At 50.4% G+C, this 15,729-nt stretch overlaps 1 protein-coding gene across 1 annotated transcript in view; it reads left to right on the forward strand.

The window, feature by feature from the left end:
- Positions 1-15,729, forward strand: part of JPH3 (junctophilin 3) — a 49,712-nt gene that overhangs the window by 13,445 nt on the left and 20,538 nt on the right. Inside the window, exon 2 of the mRNA XM_088172116.1 lies at positions 2,578-3,355. Coding sequence (XP_088028242.1) covers positions 2,578-3,355 — 778 coding nt within the window. The remainder of the gene's footprint in view (positions 1-2,577; positions 3,356-15,729) is intronic.

Below are 15,729 nucleotides of genomic sequence, written 5' to 3' on the forward strand. Positions count from 1 at the left end.
TGAAGGAGCTCCAACAGGGGCACAGTTCCAAGGGGAATATCCAAATGGATTTCTCCCTGTGAGGCCTTTATTTCCATGGAGCTGCTTCCTCCCCCAGCACAGAGGATGAAGGCACCGTGTGCATAAATAAATGTATTGTTTTACATTATATATAATGCATAAATAAATGTATTGTTTTACATTATCCATCCACTGTAACATGGATGGGATGGGAGTGTGCTCCTGGATAACCATTCCCCCATTCCACAGCCCTTCTCCCTTCCCTTTCTCGTTAGGGATTGATCCAAGGGGCAGCTCCTTGATGCCTTGGCTGGTTTCTAACATTCCCGTGCTGCAGCTGCACTGCAAACCTGCAATCCAACCGATATTCCCTCCACACCCCGACATTGCAATCCTCATCCCAAAGATGGGACTGGGATTCCAGAGGAATGTCGGATTTGTTTTTACAAAAAAGCTGTGAATCTTCTGGTAGATAAAACTAGCACTGAGAGGTAAAAGAAACAATGGGATGGATTCCACTGATGGATGAATGGAAAAGATATTTTTCTTTACAAACAAACTGTAGGTTTGCTGATCAATGAAATTGGATATTGAAAGATGAAAGAAGCAATGGGGAAAAACTATGAATTCTATAAGAATTAAAAATTAAAAGGAAGGGTTATATATTAGAGGGGAGTCTTAGGTCTCAGACATTCCAGGAAGTCTGTACCTCTCAAGTACCTCAGCCAATGAAGAAAGAGAGAGGGAAATGTGGCAGGGAAATTTGGATAAAAAGGGAAGTTGATGGCTGGAAAAAAAAAATTAAAAATCCCACTAGAATGCCAGGTAGGAAGCAGACTGCAGAAGAGTGGGAAGAGCAGATCTTTCCCTGTGATCTGGGGATGGATGGGAATGCCCTGAAAGGCTGGAATCCTGGATAAAAGGGGAGGCTGCATCCTCTAAAAAGTTGAGAGATCCCAGGGGAATGCCCCATGGCCTCTCTCTTTTTTCCAATAAAGCAAAAAGGACTCCTCTGTCTCCTTTTTGGACATACACCTCTGGTGTTTGTGGATTAATTTTCCTGACACAGAGCTGCACAGGGCTCCTAGAGGAGTTTGATAGCGTGACCTGTGGATGCTGGTAAGAGCCAGAGAAAACAGCAGTCTAAGTTTTCCCAAGGTACTCAAAGGAAAAGAGAAGGGAAAGAATTAATAACAAAGTTTAGCACCTGGTGTTGTGGACAGGAGGAGTGCGTGAAGAACGTGATGTTTTGGTAAAAGCATGTTTACAAGAGGTGTTGCCTTCCTTGGGCCAATGAGTTTATTCTGCCCTTGGTTCAGTGAACCGGTCTATAAAAATGTGCCTAAATAAATATAAATATAAATATAAATATAAATATAAATATAAATATAAATATAAATATAAATATAAATATAAATATAAATATAAATATAAATATAAATATAAATATAAATATAAATATAAATATAAATATAAATATAAATATGTGCCTGCAGTAAATCACTTCTTCTGCTTTCTGGTTGAAGCCTGTGTCACTGTATTTTTTGGCCTCTCCCTAGCCTTACAGCAACATCAACCTCTGGTGTTTGTGGATTAATTTTCCTGACACAGAGCTGCAAAGAGGAGTTTTAGACCATTGAACCCTTAAAAACCAGTATAATCACAGACACAGACCCTCTAACTAATTAAAGTTAGAAAGTGGTGTGTTTATTTGGGAGTCACCTCTGAAAGGCGTGACCACCCCAAGCAAGGTTCTTTGCCATCTATTTATTGCCCAAGATCTCACATACAATACATCTGCATAACCCCAGCACCTCCCATCCCCACCCCATATTAAAATGAGCCCATTAGTCCTTCAGGTGCGTGCAGTTCTTCTCTTGAATTGGGTCGGTGGTCTCGAAATGGGTCAGTGGTCTGGAAGGATGAAGGCAGGAGAGTCTTCATCAGGTCTCTGTGACCCTCTGGCACCATCCAAGGCCTCGTGCTTCATGATTAATGGTTTATTATTTTACGTTCTTCTATACACAGGCTCATAATAGCAATTATACCAACTAGCTCTAGCTTAAGCATCCAGTAATTATTAACCTACCATTTACCTACCTAACTTACACCTTGGCCATGGAAATTACTCCTACCCTTAGCCAAAAATCTTAACTCTCTAAAACCATGATTCACCATTGTCACTGCTAAGCTAAAGAAAGCAATGAGCAACACGGACTTCCTTGGGGAAAGGAAGACTTTTTAACTGAGAACGTGATTCGTATTTATAGGGTGTTCCAGTGAGCTAAGACAAGACAGTGGCTCATTGGATAGCTGGAGAAACTTGAGAACAGGTGCCACGGTTGGCACCATGTGCTAATCTATGTTATTGATTCCATTCTATTTTGACAAAACCATGGTCCTGGGAAGAGCTCCCTACCGGAGCCGAACACGTTATCGGCTTGGGAACGGATCTGAGGGAACCAGGAGAAACTCCATCCTGGCAACGACTCTCCCAGCTTTAATTTCCCTAGACCTCTAACAGCGCGTCCACACACCGTGACCCACCCCCTGTTTGCTTTTTCCTCCTGTCCGCAGGCACATACCAGGGCCAGTGGGTCGGGGGGATGCGCCAGGGCTACGGCGTGCGGCAGAGCGTTCCCTACGGCATGGCTGCGGTCATCAGGTCACCCCTGAGGACATCCATCAACTCCCTGCGCAGCGAGCACACCAACGGCACGGCGCTGCACCCCGACGCCTCGCCCGCCGTGGCCGGCAGCCCGGCCGTGTCCCGCGGCGGCTTCGTCCTCATGGCCCACAGCGACGCCGAGATCCTCAAGAGCAAGAAGAAGGGAATCTTCCGGCGCTCGCTGCTGAGCGGGCTCAAGCTCCGCAAGTCCGAGTCCAAGAGCTCCTTGGCCAGCCAGCGGAGCAAGCAGAGCTCGTTCCGGAGCGAGGCCGGCATGAGCACGGTCAGCTCCACCGCCAGCGACATCAACTCCACCATCAGCCTGGGAGAGGGAGAGGCCGAGCTCTCGGTCATCGAGGACGACATCGACGCCACCACCACCGAGATCTACGTGGGCGAGTGGAAGAACGACAAGCGCTCGGGCTCGGGCGTGAGCCAGCGCTCGGACGGGCTCAAGTACGAGGGCGAGTGGGCCAACAACAAACGCCACGGCTACGGCTGCATGACCTTCCCTGATGGCACCAAGGAGGAGGGCAAGTACAAGCAGAACATCCTGGTCAGCGGCAAGAGGAAGAACCTGATCCCGCTGCGCGCCAGCAAGATCCGGGAGAAGGTGGATCGGGCCGTGGAGGCGGCCGAGAGGGCGGCCACCATCGCCAAGCAGAAAGCGGAGATCGCGGCGTCCAGGTGAGGGGATCCTGCATGTCCTGGTGTGTCTGAGCTGGGATCCCACCCTGGGGGATTTCTGCCCATCCTGGTGTGTCTGAGCTGGGATCCCACCCTGGGGGCTTTCCTGCCCATCCTGATGTGTCTGACTTGGAATCCTGCCCATCCTGGTGTATCTGAGCTGGGATCCTGCCCTGGGGGATTTCCTGCCCATCCTGGTGTATCTGAGCTGGGATCCCACCCTGGGGGATTTCCTGCCCATCCTGGTGTGTCTGGGCTCTTGGGATAAATGGGAGAAGGGTTTTTGTTGGTTTTGTTGTGTGTGGGTTTTGTTGGTTTTTGGGGTGCTGATGGAGGAAAGTTCATGGTGAGCATCTGCAGGTTGGATCTCACAGCAGCTTTGGGTTTGCCCAAGCCTTGGGGTGCTGCTTGAAACAGGGTGGATCCAAGCCCAGTTGGATCTCTCTGGGAATTCCCAGTGGGCTGGGGATGCACAACCTCCCCAGGTGAGGCAGGGAGGCCATGCAGGGTCACCAGAGCAGGGGGTGGTGGCACCTTGGTGGCTGTCACAGGCTGAGAGCTGTCACTTAGGGTTATAAAAGGGTTGTTTATAACCCATTTATGGGCATTTATGAGTATAAATGGGTTATTTATGGGTATAAATAAATGGGTTATTTATCCCATTTTTCCCTCTTCTCTTGGATAAGCAGAAGGGCTCCTGAGGTGCTGTTTGCCCATATCCTCTGCCTGACTCATAGCCAAGAGGAACCATCCCAGGGCTGGCCTGTGCTGGGAGGATTCCCAGCTATTTCCATTCCCAAAAGGGTTTTTGAGTGGAAAACCAATCAAATATGTGGCTTCAGCCCTGGGGAGGGTTTTCCCTGGCTGAGGCTTTGCTGGAAAACAGCAGATCTGGGTTCCCAATAATATCCCTTCTCCCTGTGCAGCCCTCATGGAACTGCCCAGAGATCCAGAGCTGGGATCTGACCCAGCTGAAAAGCAGCAGGAGGGAAGAGAAAAATGAGCCAGGTCTAATTTAAGTTGAAATAAGGTCCCAGCTCAAGCACCCTGTAGTTGATTCCCAAAAGGCACCTGGAGCTTTGCAGGAATCTCCCAGACCAGCAGTGAGGAGAGGAGGAAAAGCTCCTCTGGGGAATTCAGGGCTCTTTGTATCACATTTTGGGGTGGTTTATTAGAGCATGTCATTCCTTTCTGTTTTCTGAGCAAGAGGCTATATTTAGCAGCCAGGCTGGGGAAAAGGGCTGGGGTTAGGGGAAAAACCCAGGTACCTCCTCAGCCTCCTGTGCTGGATTAATTGCTGGGTCTGGAATATTTGTATGCAGAGTCACACTCGAAATCTTTATCAGCACGTCTGCCAAGGGCTTATCTGCAATATGAATGAGCCTCCCAGGCCTGCTTTGGGAGCACATTTGGGCTTGATGATGTTTTCGAGCTGATGGCTGGAAAAAAAAAAAAAAATTAAAAATCCCACTAGAATGCCAGGTAGGAAGCAGACTGCAGAGGAGTGGGAAGAGCAGATCTTTCCCTGTGATCTGGGGATGGATGGGAATGCCTCGAAAGGCTGGAATCCTGGAAATGTGGAGCTCTGGAGTGCTGGGGGATGGATCCTGGAAATGTGGAGCTCCAGACTGCCATGGGATGCTGGGTCAGAGAAGCTGAGCATCCTCTATCCCAAGTGATCCTGGAACACCATGGGAGTGATCCTGGAATCCCCATGGAGAGTGGGATTGGCAGAGATGCTCAATGAGCTCTTGATGTGTAATATTCCACCTCTAATTATGGGAGAGAAGGGGTAAAAATCAAATCAGGGATGCCAAGTGTGAACACCTCCCTGCCCTGCACCGACTGGGTGACCCAGGGCTCTGCTGGAGAGCAGCAGGGAGGGTGGGGAGCTGGAGATGGATGGGATTAGGTGGGTCCAGGGAAGGATTCCTTCCCAATATCCCATGTAAATCTCTGCTCTTTTACCTTAAACCGCTTTGTCTGAAACCTCCAATCCCTCGGCTCGAGCTCTCCCCCAGCCCCCCCGTGAGGGTTTTGGCAGAGTCCCTGAGCCTGCAGAACCAGAGCAGAGCAAGGTTTTACATACTGAGATCCAGCTAGAAAAGCTTTCTTATTCATCTTAGTCCGATTAATTGTAAAGCTTCCTAATGAAGGAACGCTCCCCTGCCGTGCCCACACCAAACTGCATCTTCCAAAGGGCACAAAACAGAACTGGGGGAGAATCCTGGTGCTCATTCCTGAGGTTTTGGGGCTCAGGGGTGGAATATCCCCCACCTCTAATGCCAAATTCCCAGCTCCTGGCGTGGCTGTGTGTGTGTGTGTTTTCTTTTCTGTCTGATCTGAGTTCACTCTGCAGCCTTTCCCTTGGTGGGGGAAAAAAAAAAAAATTAAAAAAAAAATCTGTGCCCACCCACGGCTTTCATTAAATTTGTAAGAATTCAGTATTTTTGAAAACTCTGCCGCTCTGTCAGATTTGGTTGGAATTGGCCAACACGTTCAAAAGTTATTAGTGTGGGAGTGATGGCATATAGATATATAAACAGCACAATCACAGGAGTGAGCCCCATTTCCTGAGGAAAGTAGGCTAAAAAACACAGTGTTCTGGAGACAAGTAAATTGCTTTCCTAAAGTTGTTGGAATCTGGGTAGAGCACGGTGATACCTGGGATTTCTTTTAGGGTCGAGAGGAGGTTCTCCTAAATTTTCTTTGCTGGAATTAAAACTGGAGAATGCATAATTCCCTCTGATTCCCTGGAATTGTTCAGGTGAAGTGAATGGGGGAGAAGGGATGTGAATGAGGGCTGAGGAATTCCTGCTGAGAGCAGCTGGCCCATCCCTGGAAGTGTCCAGGAGAAAGTTTGGAACAGCCTGGGATAGGGAAGGGGTGGAGCTGGATGAACTCTGAGATCCCTTCCAACCCAAATCTTTCCATGGTTCCATGAGCAGTTTTGAGAGGGAGACAAGGAGGGAACTCTTTCCCAGCTCTTTTGTTTCAAATGGATGTTCAGGATGTTCTCTGAGTGCTCTGGGAGTTCTTCATTCCCTCTCAAATCAACCCAGAGCCAGCACTCCTCCTGCTGCCACCCTGGAAGGATGAAGGGTGCATTGGACACCCCAAATCCCATCTCATTAGGGCTAATTGACACCTCAGGCAAATTATCTGTAGGCACTGGTGTGTCATCATCCAATAAAATAAAATAAAATAAAATAAAATAAAATAAAATAAAATAAAATAAAATAAAATAAAATAAAATAAAATAAAATAAAATAAAATAAAATAAAATAAAATAAAATAAAATAAAATATCCAGACAGCAAAGGTGGGCCAGGGAGCTCATCCCAGCCCCTGGTTTTTGGCACTGCTGTGGAGGAAGGATGCACAGGGAATGTCAGGGGAGATCAGGGCTGACTGCAGCTCTCCAGGATGGAGGATGGCACTTTTAAAGCAAAACAGACAGACCCCACAACTCTCCAGGGTTTCCCCCTGCTTCCACAGTCCAAGGGTTTGTAATAATGGCTGGGCTGGTTATGGGAGGAGGGTCCATCACTGGTGACAGGGATGAGTCCCAGGGATGGGGGGCAAACATTTTGCTCCTCTCCAGCACAGGGGATCTGCTGTCCAGCACCTAAAACCAGAATTCCTGGGAGCAGCCAGTGCCCTGGCTCCCAGAGGGAATGCTGCTCCCAGGTCAGTCCTAAGTAATGCTCTCCTTGCCATAATTATAGCCCAGCCTTGCACTAACCAGGAGAGAAATATAATTAAAGCTCCACAGTCTCAGGAGGAGCTGGGCTGCAAATTAGCACAGTGTCATTCAACTCCAGAAAGGGAAACTGGAGGAAAATAGGAAAAGGAAGGAAATGAAAGCTGGCAGTGAGAAGGGGAGAAGGGGAATGTTTGGATGCTCCTCAGGATGCTGCAGCGAGGGCCAAGCATCATCCACAGCTGACAGGAAAAGCCCCCGAGAGTGAGCAGCAAAGTGCAGCACGTTCTTAGAGCCAAACAGGAATTTTCTTGAGAAAAATGGAAACGCAGCCCGGGCAAAACTCAGAGGAAAAAGCAAAGCTGCAGTGAGAAAAGCCGTGCTCTGTGAATGGAGGTAATGTCCCCACTGGCTGTCCCCAGCCCTGGTAATGTCCCCACTGGCTCTCCCTGGTCCCTTTAATGTCCCCACTGGCTGTCCCCAGCCCTGGTAATGCTGCTGCTTAATGCTCTGCCTGAGCCTGCAGCTCTGCCATTGTCTGGGCTGCCTTTGATTTTGGGTTGCTGCTGCTTTTTGGGTGCCTGGGGGGGCTGACCCTAATCCTGCCTCGTGCTGCCCGAGGGGCTCCTGCTGCAGATGGAGAGGGAGAGGGAGGAGGAGGAGGGGTGGGGGTTAAGGGCTCCAAAAAGGTTTTGTGTCCCCTTGGCTGGGTCAGGACAGCAGGGACAAACAAAGCCAGGATGGGGCTGAGCTGAACTGGCTGCAGGGATGGGGCTGGGCTCGTGCCCAGGTGGGGCAGGGTCTCAGCCCCTCTCTGAGAGGATTCCTCTGCTTATGGCCCTTTGGAGAAGTGCTGCTGTTGCCAGCTGCAGCTCAGGATTTGCAGGAGTCACCTCAGCCCATGAGCTGGGCACTGCTGGGGTCACTGAGGGCATCACCTGGACCCCACCAGGGTGGGGTGAATGTGCTCCCTCCATCCCTTCCCGGGCTCTCCATCCTTTCCTTCAGGGATGCAAAGAGTCAGGGAGGGAAACACAGAGAGGGTGGATGGAGGTGACTCGAAGGCTGAGAGCAGCTGGGGCAGGAGGTGATTGTCCCCCCAGTTTCCCCAAACATTCCCTGTGCAATCCAAGAGAGGCCAATCCCGGGCTGGCAGCCTCCAGCAGGCTCTGCTGCTGATGGAACTGAGCATTCCCTCCTTCCCTGCCACCTCCCTCCTGTCCCTGCTGCCAGGGGTCAGGGGACAAGCTCAGCATCAGCTGCCATTCCTGCTGCTGTGTCCCCATCAGAAGGGACACCTCTGACCCAGGGCACATTCCCACCTCCAGCCCAGGCTCAGCCATCCCAGAGTGTTCCATCCCTCCCTCCCTCCCCATGGCTCCCGTGGGATGTGGTGTGGCCACTGTGACTCTTTACGTGCTCCTGCCATGCCAATTTAATAACTTCCTGCTCAGACAGGATTTGCAGCCTTAAGCCCTTTGGTGGCCGTGTCAAAACGCAGGAGCAGCCTCTGGGCTTGCTCAGGGCTGGCTCGGTGTGTCCCCAGCAGCCACCCCAGCCCCTGTCCCTCCATGTATCCCCCACGATCCAGGGACCAGCTGGACTTTTATAGGAATGAAACTTCGCAAGATAATCCAGCTGGAAAAACCTCAGCAGGATCATTCGTGTCTTCTGGCAGAGCAGCTCAGTGGGGTTTTGGTTTTCATTGCCCTCCCACCCCTCACCCACCACCACTGATCCCAACTTGGCCATTCCCAGCTTCCCTCTCCAGTGAGATAAACATGAGCCAAAACATCCCCTATCCACGGCCCGGGTGTGTGACAAACATCCCTGAAACCATTCCCAACTTTGCTGGGAATGTGCTGAAACAGAGGCAGAGATTCCCAATCCTTTGGATGGCTCTGTCCTGCTCCCCGTGCCTGCCAGGAAAGATCTCCCAAATCCACTTTTGTGCTTTGTGTCGTGACAGCAAAGCCCAGCTTAGAGGGATGGTTTTGCCAGAGAATGGAGCAGGAAAGGGGATTTGGGATGCAGGAGGAAATGCCTGGGGCAGAGCTGGGATGGGGGAGCGGTGCCAGCAGTGCTCACCTGTGTGGGGACACCTGGAAGGGACAGGGAGGGATGGCACTGGTTGGGTAGGACTGGGAAGCTGCCTGCTCCTCTTCCTCCTCCTCCTCCTTCTCCTCCTCCTCCCTGGCATGGCACCACAGCACATTGGCAGTGCAGATCATCCCTCTCCATCACCAGGGGAAAGGGAGGGACAACATTTCACTGCCTCTCTCAGACTTCTGTGCCTCCAACAGCAGGGAAAAAAATGTGCCTGGAAAGTTCAGTTGCCAAAAGTCTGTTTTGCTTGAGGTGACCAAAACTTGAGAAGCTGCCAAAGAGTTTCAGTCAAAACCTGGAGGGGGTGAAGGGTCAGGAAAGGAAAAACGACTTTTCTTTGTGGTTCTGGTGTGGTTTGTTTTGGAATTTGGTTTAACTCCTTCTTTTTAGGCATCCAAATTAAAACTGAAATTCAACAGCCAGCTCAGCTTTGCTTTTCTGTCAGCATCTTCCTCACCCTGAGTTTTTTTCCTAAATTCTCTTCTCAGCCCTTTTCCCTTCACTGGAGGAGAAAAAAAAAAGCCTCTAATGATTCCCAAGATGATTCCCAAGGGACTGAGGTGTGCAGGGATTCCCTGGGGGCAGAGCAGAGATTCCCTCAGCTCCTCTTGCCTGGCTGAGCTTCTCCCCCTGTGCTGCATTTGGCACCTTTGGCTTTGAGATTTCCACCCCTTCTCCATCCTGTGAGGGCATCAGCCCAGCCATGGGAGGAGTGGGAAGTTTTGGGAGCATCCTGGTGATGGGTGGGATGCTGGTGGTCCATTGGATGCAGGAGGAATTGCTCAGTGTCCAGCTGTGCCTTTTGTCTCCTGCCTTCTCCTGTTTCTAGGAAAAGGGGAAAATCCATCCCTGGAGCTGCAGTTTGCTTTTTCCTCCCTGTCTGATTTGGGAGAGAGAATTTCCTGCATCCTGGGAGAGACTCCCTGTCCCAGCACTGCCCATTTTGAGGGCAAAGTGACCCCTCTGGAGAGAGGCCAAAGCTCAGGTGGGACAGTGGCCTCAAAGCCACCCCTTCCCAAGGCAAATCCCGGTGTTTTCACTCCCCTGCCTCCTGCAGAGCTCCATCCCAAGTGACAGATGGCCGGGGATGAGGCTCCCTCTCCAGATGTTGATTTTCTGGCCAGCTGTAGAAAACACCCAGGGCATCATGTCCCTGCAAAGGCCATCAGCTCTGTCCTTGCTGGGGGGCACGGAGTTAAAAGGAAGGGAAGTGACTGGCAGGGAAATGCAGGAATCTGCCTGGCCCTGCTCATTCCATGTGTTCCTTGGCCAGGGAGATGCTGGGAGCATCCTGGGGCCAGATGTGCCTCTGGGTACCAGCTCCACCTGGCCCTGCCTTTTAAAGTCCATGGAGTTGGATTTTCTCGGCATTTTTTTTGTTTAGTAAAAACAGGGGTTAAATAAAGAAACTTTTTTTTGGGATTGATGATCCTGGCATTTGATTCTCTCACCTTTGTCCACTGGGAGTGACCCTGCTCAGGGATGTGGTTTGAGCTGTTTCTCCCAGAATTTTGGGGACGTGGCCCATCCCTGTCCCCCAAGTCACTGAGACTTTGCACCTTTCCGTGTTGTGAATTCAGTTTTCCAGCAAAACTCCTTTGGTCACTCCAAGGCAAGGCACAGGACACAAGGACACAGCCTGGGATACATTTTTTTTTCCCTTTATTCAGATTAAAAAATGGAATTTCAGTGTAAAATGGTGAAAGATTCCTCAGTGAATTCACTCCCCATTTGTAACTCCAAAAATATAAAGGTAGGGAAGGCTCTGGCACAGGTGCCTGGAGCAATGAGCTAAGCAGGAACTGGCTCCATGAATTTGGGAGACCTCGAGCATTCCATGTCCCAGCTGCCTTGGGAATGATGTCCCCCTTAATGTGACATTTCCCACTGTTAAACTACAGGGAAACTTAGATTTGGCCTTTTGACCACAACATTTTCTGTGCTTCTCTGTAATTTACTTTCTCGGGCAGCAACAAACAAATCGAGAGGATTTTTTTTTACCCCTGGATTAAAGGATTTGAATATTTCTTTTTCCTTAATTGAAATGTGACATCCAGAGCCATTTTTTGGTCATCATTCCATCCATCCCAGCCTTTCCCAGCTGGTGGGAGCTTTCCTGCTCCTCCTCAGAGCCCAGGCAGGGGTGAGCATTCCATCCCTGCTCCCATCCCAAAATCTGCATCTGGAGCTGGCAGGTCTGGCTCTCTCTTTGCTCCCATCCCATCCAAAATCTCCAAAATCTGCATCTGGAGCTGGCAGGTCTGGCTCTCTCTTTGCTATGCACAGCACCTGCTCCGTGTCTGGCTGCATTACGTCATGTCAGAGGTCACATTAAGCAGCTTTTTTCCCCTTAATTAAGAATTCCAGCGAGAGTGGAGAGAGAAGAGGGGGGAAACGGGAAGGATGGGAATGGGGAAAACGCCTGCTCGGAGCAGGTAAATGGGAATTTATCCAGAGCCAGCTAATTGGTGTGTCTAATATCGCACCCCCTGAGGAGCAGCGCGGTGCTGCTGCCTGCACAAATCACTCACCGAGAGCCTGCTGCAATAACAGGGAAGCCGGGAAAGAGCCAAGCTGGAATTAGGAGCGGGTTTTATCGGGGCAATAAACGCCAGATAGGGAAAATAACAAACAGGTTGTTAATTGATGCCATCTCCCCCATCCCCTCGGGGCCACGTCTAGACAGAGCCTGGCTCCGGGCTTGGCTCATCCCGAGCCTCTGGAGAGGGGATGGATGCGGGATGCGGTGCCCGGAGAAACCCCTGGGATGGCAAAGGGATGCAGGATGGGCACTGCAGCTGTGCCCTAAATCAGAGAGGCTCCCGCAGAGGTGGGAAGCAGACAGTCTGCAGTGGTTATTAATAATTCAGTCCCAATTTGTCCCATCTAGGAGAGCACGAAGCCCAGCCAAGCCTCCCCTCCTGGCTGCCCGGAGCAGGCAGAGCCTCCCGGGGTTCTTGCAGAGATCGATCCCAATTCTGGCGGGGATCTGGGAGATGGGATCGCCTGTCCCGCCCCATCCCATATGGGAGCGATCCCATATCCTTGGGAGGGTTATGGGATGCCAGGGCTGCGGGGCTGGAGCATCCATCACCAGGGGAATGGTGCTCTGTGCTCCTTGCTGGATCCTGCTGTGCCAGAGGGGCTGGGAAACAACCCCCACGGAGCCCACAGAGCCGAGGGATTCCCGCTGGGGAGGCTGAAAATCTCCTTTTCTTCACCTCCTTCCCAGCCTCATGGGTTTTCCACATGGGGAGGCTGCACTGAAAATTTCCTTTTTCTCCTTCATCCAGCCATCCTTTCCCAGGACAAGGTGCATCCCAAGACTTTCCTGACCCCGGGCTTTGGACGAGAGAGAGTCTTAAACGCCCTGCAAATGCTCTCTCTGAATTTTTCCTGAAGTATTTCCTTGCAGCTGGCGTGTGTTTTAATTGAATTTTGCCATTTGAAAAATACATGAAGCTCTGTAATGGAGGGAGAGAAAACATTCCCTCCTATAGGAAGATAAAGATGCATTTAAAGAGGAAAAAAACCAGCCCCAAAGCTGCCTGGTGAAGTATTGACCTGGAGACAAAGTGGATCAGATGGAGCCAACCTGGCCCCTTAGGAAAACTTGAGGCTGTTCATTAGGGATGAGCTCACTGCCAGCTTAACTCCATCCTCACCACTCCCAGAGAAGCTGTGGGAAATGTGCCAATTTCCACGTTTTCCATGAAAATAGGGGCCAGGGGGTCTTTTTATGGGGTGGGAAGGGTTTGGGACTTGTTGCAGCTCCTGGTGGTGCTCCTGTTGGAATAAGGGGAGAGCTCTGGGTATGGGATAGAAGAGAGCTGAGAGTCTCCAGCCCTGCACAGGATCCCACCAATAAAGCAGGAATTTCATATTCCCTCAGCCAGGCTTTGGGTTCAGGGAAGAGAGAAATTTGCTTGGAAAAGAGCAGCCAGAGCTGCCATGTGAATTTGGGAAAAACAGACCTTCCTTCCCAGAAATCTTACCCATAGGATGCTTTTTAACATTCCCAAGAATGTGGATTTCTCAGAGCTCCCTTTGACCCCAAGCATGAGTTTGCTCAGCGTCTGCTGCCTGGTTTTTATTGGAATGTATTTTCTGTATAAAAACGCTGGAAAAATAGGAATAAGGGCAGCAAATCCCTCCCCTGGATGGATCCAAACAATGGGTGGAGAAGGACTCACCAGTGATCCAGGTTTCTCGTGGCTCCAGGTGCCATCCTGGCAATTCCAGGTGTCACATTTACAGCTCAGAAATCTTTTCTGGGCTTCTGTAAACTTGCTCTAATTTCCAGCCTAATTTTAAAGCACTTTGTCCCACTTGTTCTCCTGCCAAAGCATTCCTGGAACCCAAACACCTCTGAAGCCTCACCTGGTTTGAATTTTGCTTCCTTCCTTCCTGAATCCCTGAAGATTTTAGCTCACCCTTTTTTTTTTTTTTTTTTTTTGGCTAAACCAGCCCCCAGCACTGGTTTTGCAGCAAACCCTTGGATCCACTCCTTGCTCACTCCAGCCCAGCCCAGAGTCACTGGTGGAATTCCTAAAAAGCCAAGTTCTTCCTTGCAAATCAGTTGATTCCAGCTTCTTATAGATTAGCTGGAGCTGATAAACTTGGCATTAGGAAGCAGGCTCAGGTATTATCCCTTCCCCTGTCAGCTCTGGCCAAATCACAGGAGATCTGTAAAGATTTTTTGGGAATCTGGTTGGTTGGGATTTTTTCCCTGCCTCCTGCCAGCTCCCCTTGCCAGTTTGACCACTTGCCCACTCATCCAACGAGAAGAGTGAGTCAGCTTGGCAAAAAAAAAAAATTAATAAATGAAAAATTCCAGGCTGGCCCCAGCAGGGACTCTCTGCCCTGACACCCAAAACAGGGGCTCAAAAGCCACAAACCATCCCAGCCTTCCACCCTCTGGCTCTTCCCAATCCCAATCTTTGCCTGAACACCCTCCCCCAGCTCAGCTTGGGCAGTGAAGTGCATTAAACCTGGAATTATGGAATGGTTTGGTTGGAAGGACATTAAATCCCATCCCATTCCACCCCTGCCACAGGCAGGGATTCCTTCCACTGTCCCAGGTTCCTGGATTCATCCCAGCTGGAGGAGGAGGCTGGGGATGCTCAGAGGTGGGAGGAATTAAACAGCTCCTCTTGCATCACTCTTCCCTCCATCCCATCATGAGCCCACAGGAACAGGATGATCTTTAAGGTCCCTTCCAACCCAAACCATCCCATATTCTGTTTTATTGGGAAGGCCCCAGCCTTATTTTCACCGTGGTCTCCAGTTTGGCGTCTCCATCCTGGAAAAAAAAAAATTTATGGCAGCACTTAGGGAAGGAGGAGCAGAGTGATGAGATCAGGCCCTGTCCATGTGTCAGGGAGGGGAAAAAAAAAAAAGAAAAGCACTTTTCCAGGGAAATAAACTCCAGGCAATTAAGTGGGAATTAAGATTTAGCACACGCCACGAGCAGCAGGCGTGGAGAAAGGAGACAGCTGGTAAATTTAGGATGTGACAAAGTCATGCGAGCACTAACTGGATTACTGGCATTTATTTGGGAATACTTATGGATTTTATTATGCAACGTATGGATCTCCATAATTCTGCTTTTCAGCATCTCAGGGAGCTTTACAATTAATCTGTGTTCTGTGTGCTGGGGGAATCCAGTGTATCCCATCTGCTCCAGGCAATCCAGAGCATCCCATCCCTCCTGAGGGTATTTTGGATCAGAGGTGGCTTCATTGATGAGATTGATTTCTAACCTTTTCTGGTTTCCATTTCTTAAATTCCCTGAACTTCCTGGATTGATCCTGGGAATCTGTGGGGATGAGCAGATCCAGAACCTCAGGAGTGAGTTTTCCAGGGATGGAGATGCATCCATCCCCCAGGGATGCTGTTTTTAATCCGTTCAGGTTGGATACCAGCAGGAATTTCTTCCTGGGAAGGGTGGGCAGGGATTGGAAGTGCCCAGGGAGGTTTGGAGTGCCCATCCCTGGAGGTGTCCCAGCAATTCCTGAAGGTGGCACTGAGTGCTCTGGGCTGGGGACAAGGTGGGGATTGGGCACAGCTTGGATTTGGTGATCCTGGATCATTTTCCTCCCTCAATGATCCCATGATTCCATCCAGGGTGTGCAGAGAAGCAGAGTTTGGGTGATCCCAGGATTCCAGACCGGGGTGGTGGCTCCATGTGGGCTCCTCCAGCATCCCCCAGGGATGGTGATTTTAATCCATTTAATTGGATATCAGCAGGAATTTCTTCCTGGGAAGGGTGGTCAGGAATTGGAACTGCCCAGGGGTTTGGAGTGCCCATCCCTGGAGGTGTCCAAGGATGTGACACTCAGTGCTCTGAGTGACAAGGTGAGGATTGGGCACAGCTTGGTGATCCTGGATCACTTCCCACCCTCAATGATCCCATGATTCCATCCAGGGTGTGCTGAATTCCATCCAGGGTGTGCAGAGGAGCAGAGTTCGGGTGATCCCAGGATTCCAGACCGGGGTGGTGGCTCCGTGTGGCTCCTCCGGTGTCACCTCCCTCTCTGCCACCACCCCCGTGTGTCCCAGCCCCC

This window comes from Sturnus vulgaris, chromosome 12, assembly GCF_052056855.1.
Source record: "Sturnus vulgaris isolate bStuVul1 chromosome 12, bStuVul1.hap1, whole genome shotgun sequence".
Lineage (NCBI taxonomy): Eukaryota > Metazoa > Chordata > Aves > Passeriformes > Sturnidae > Sturnus > Sturnus vulgaris.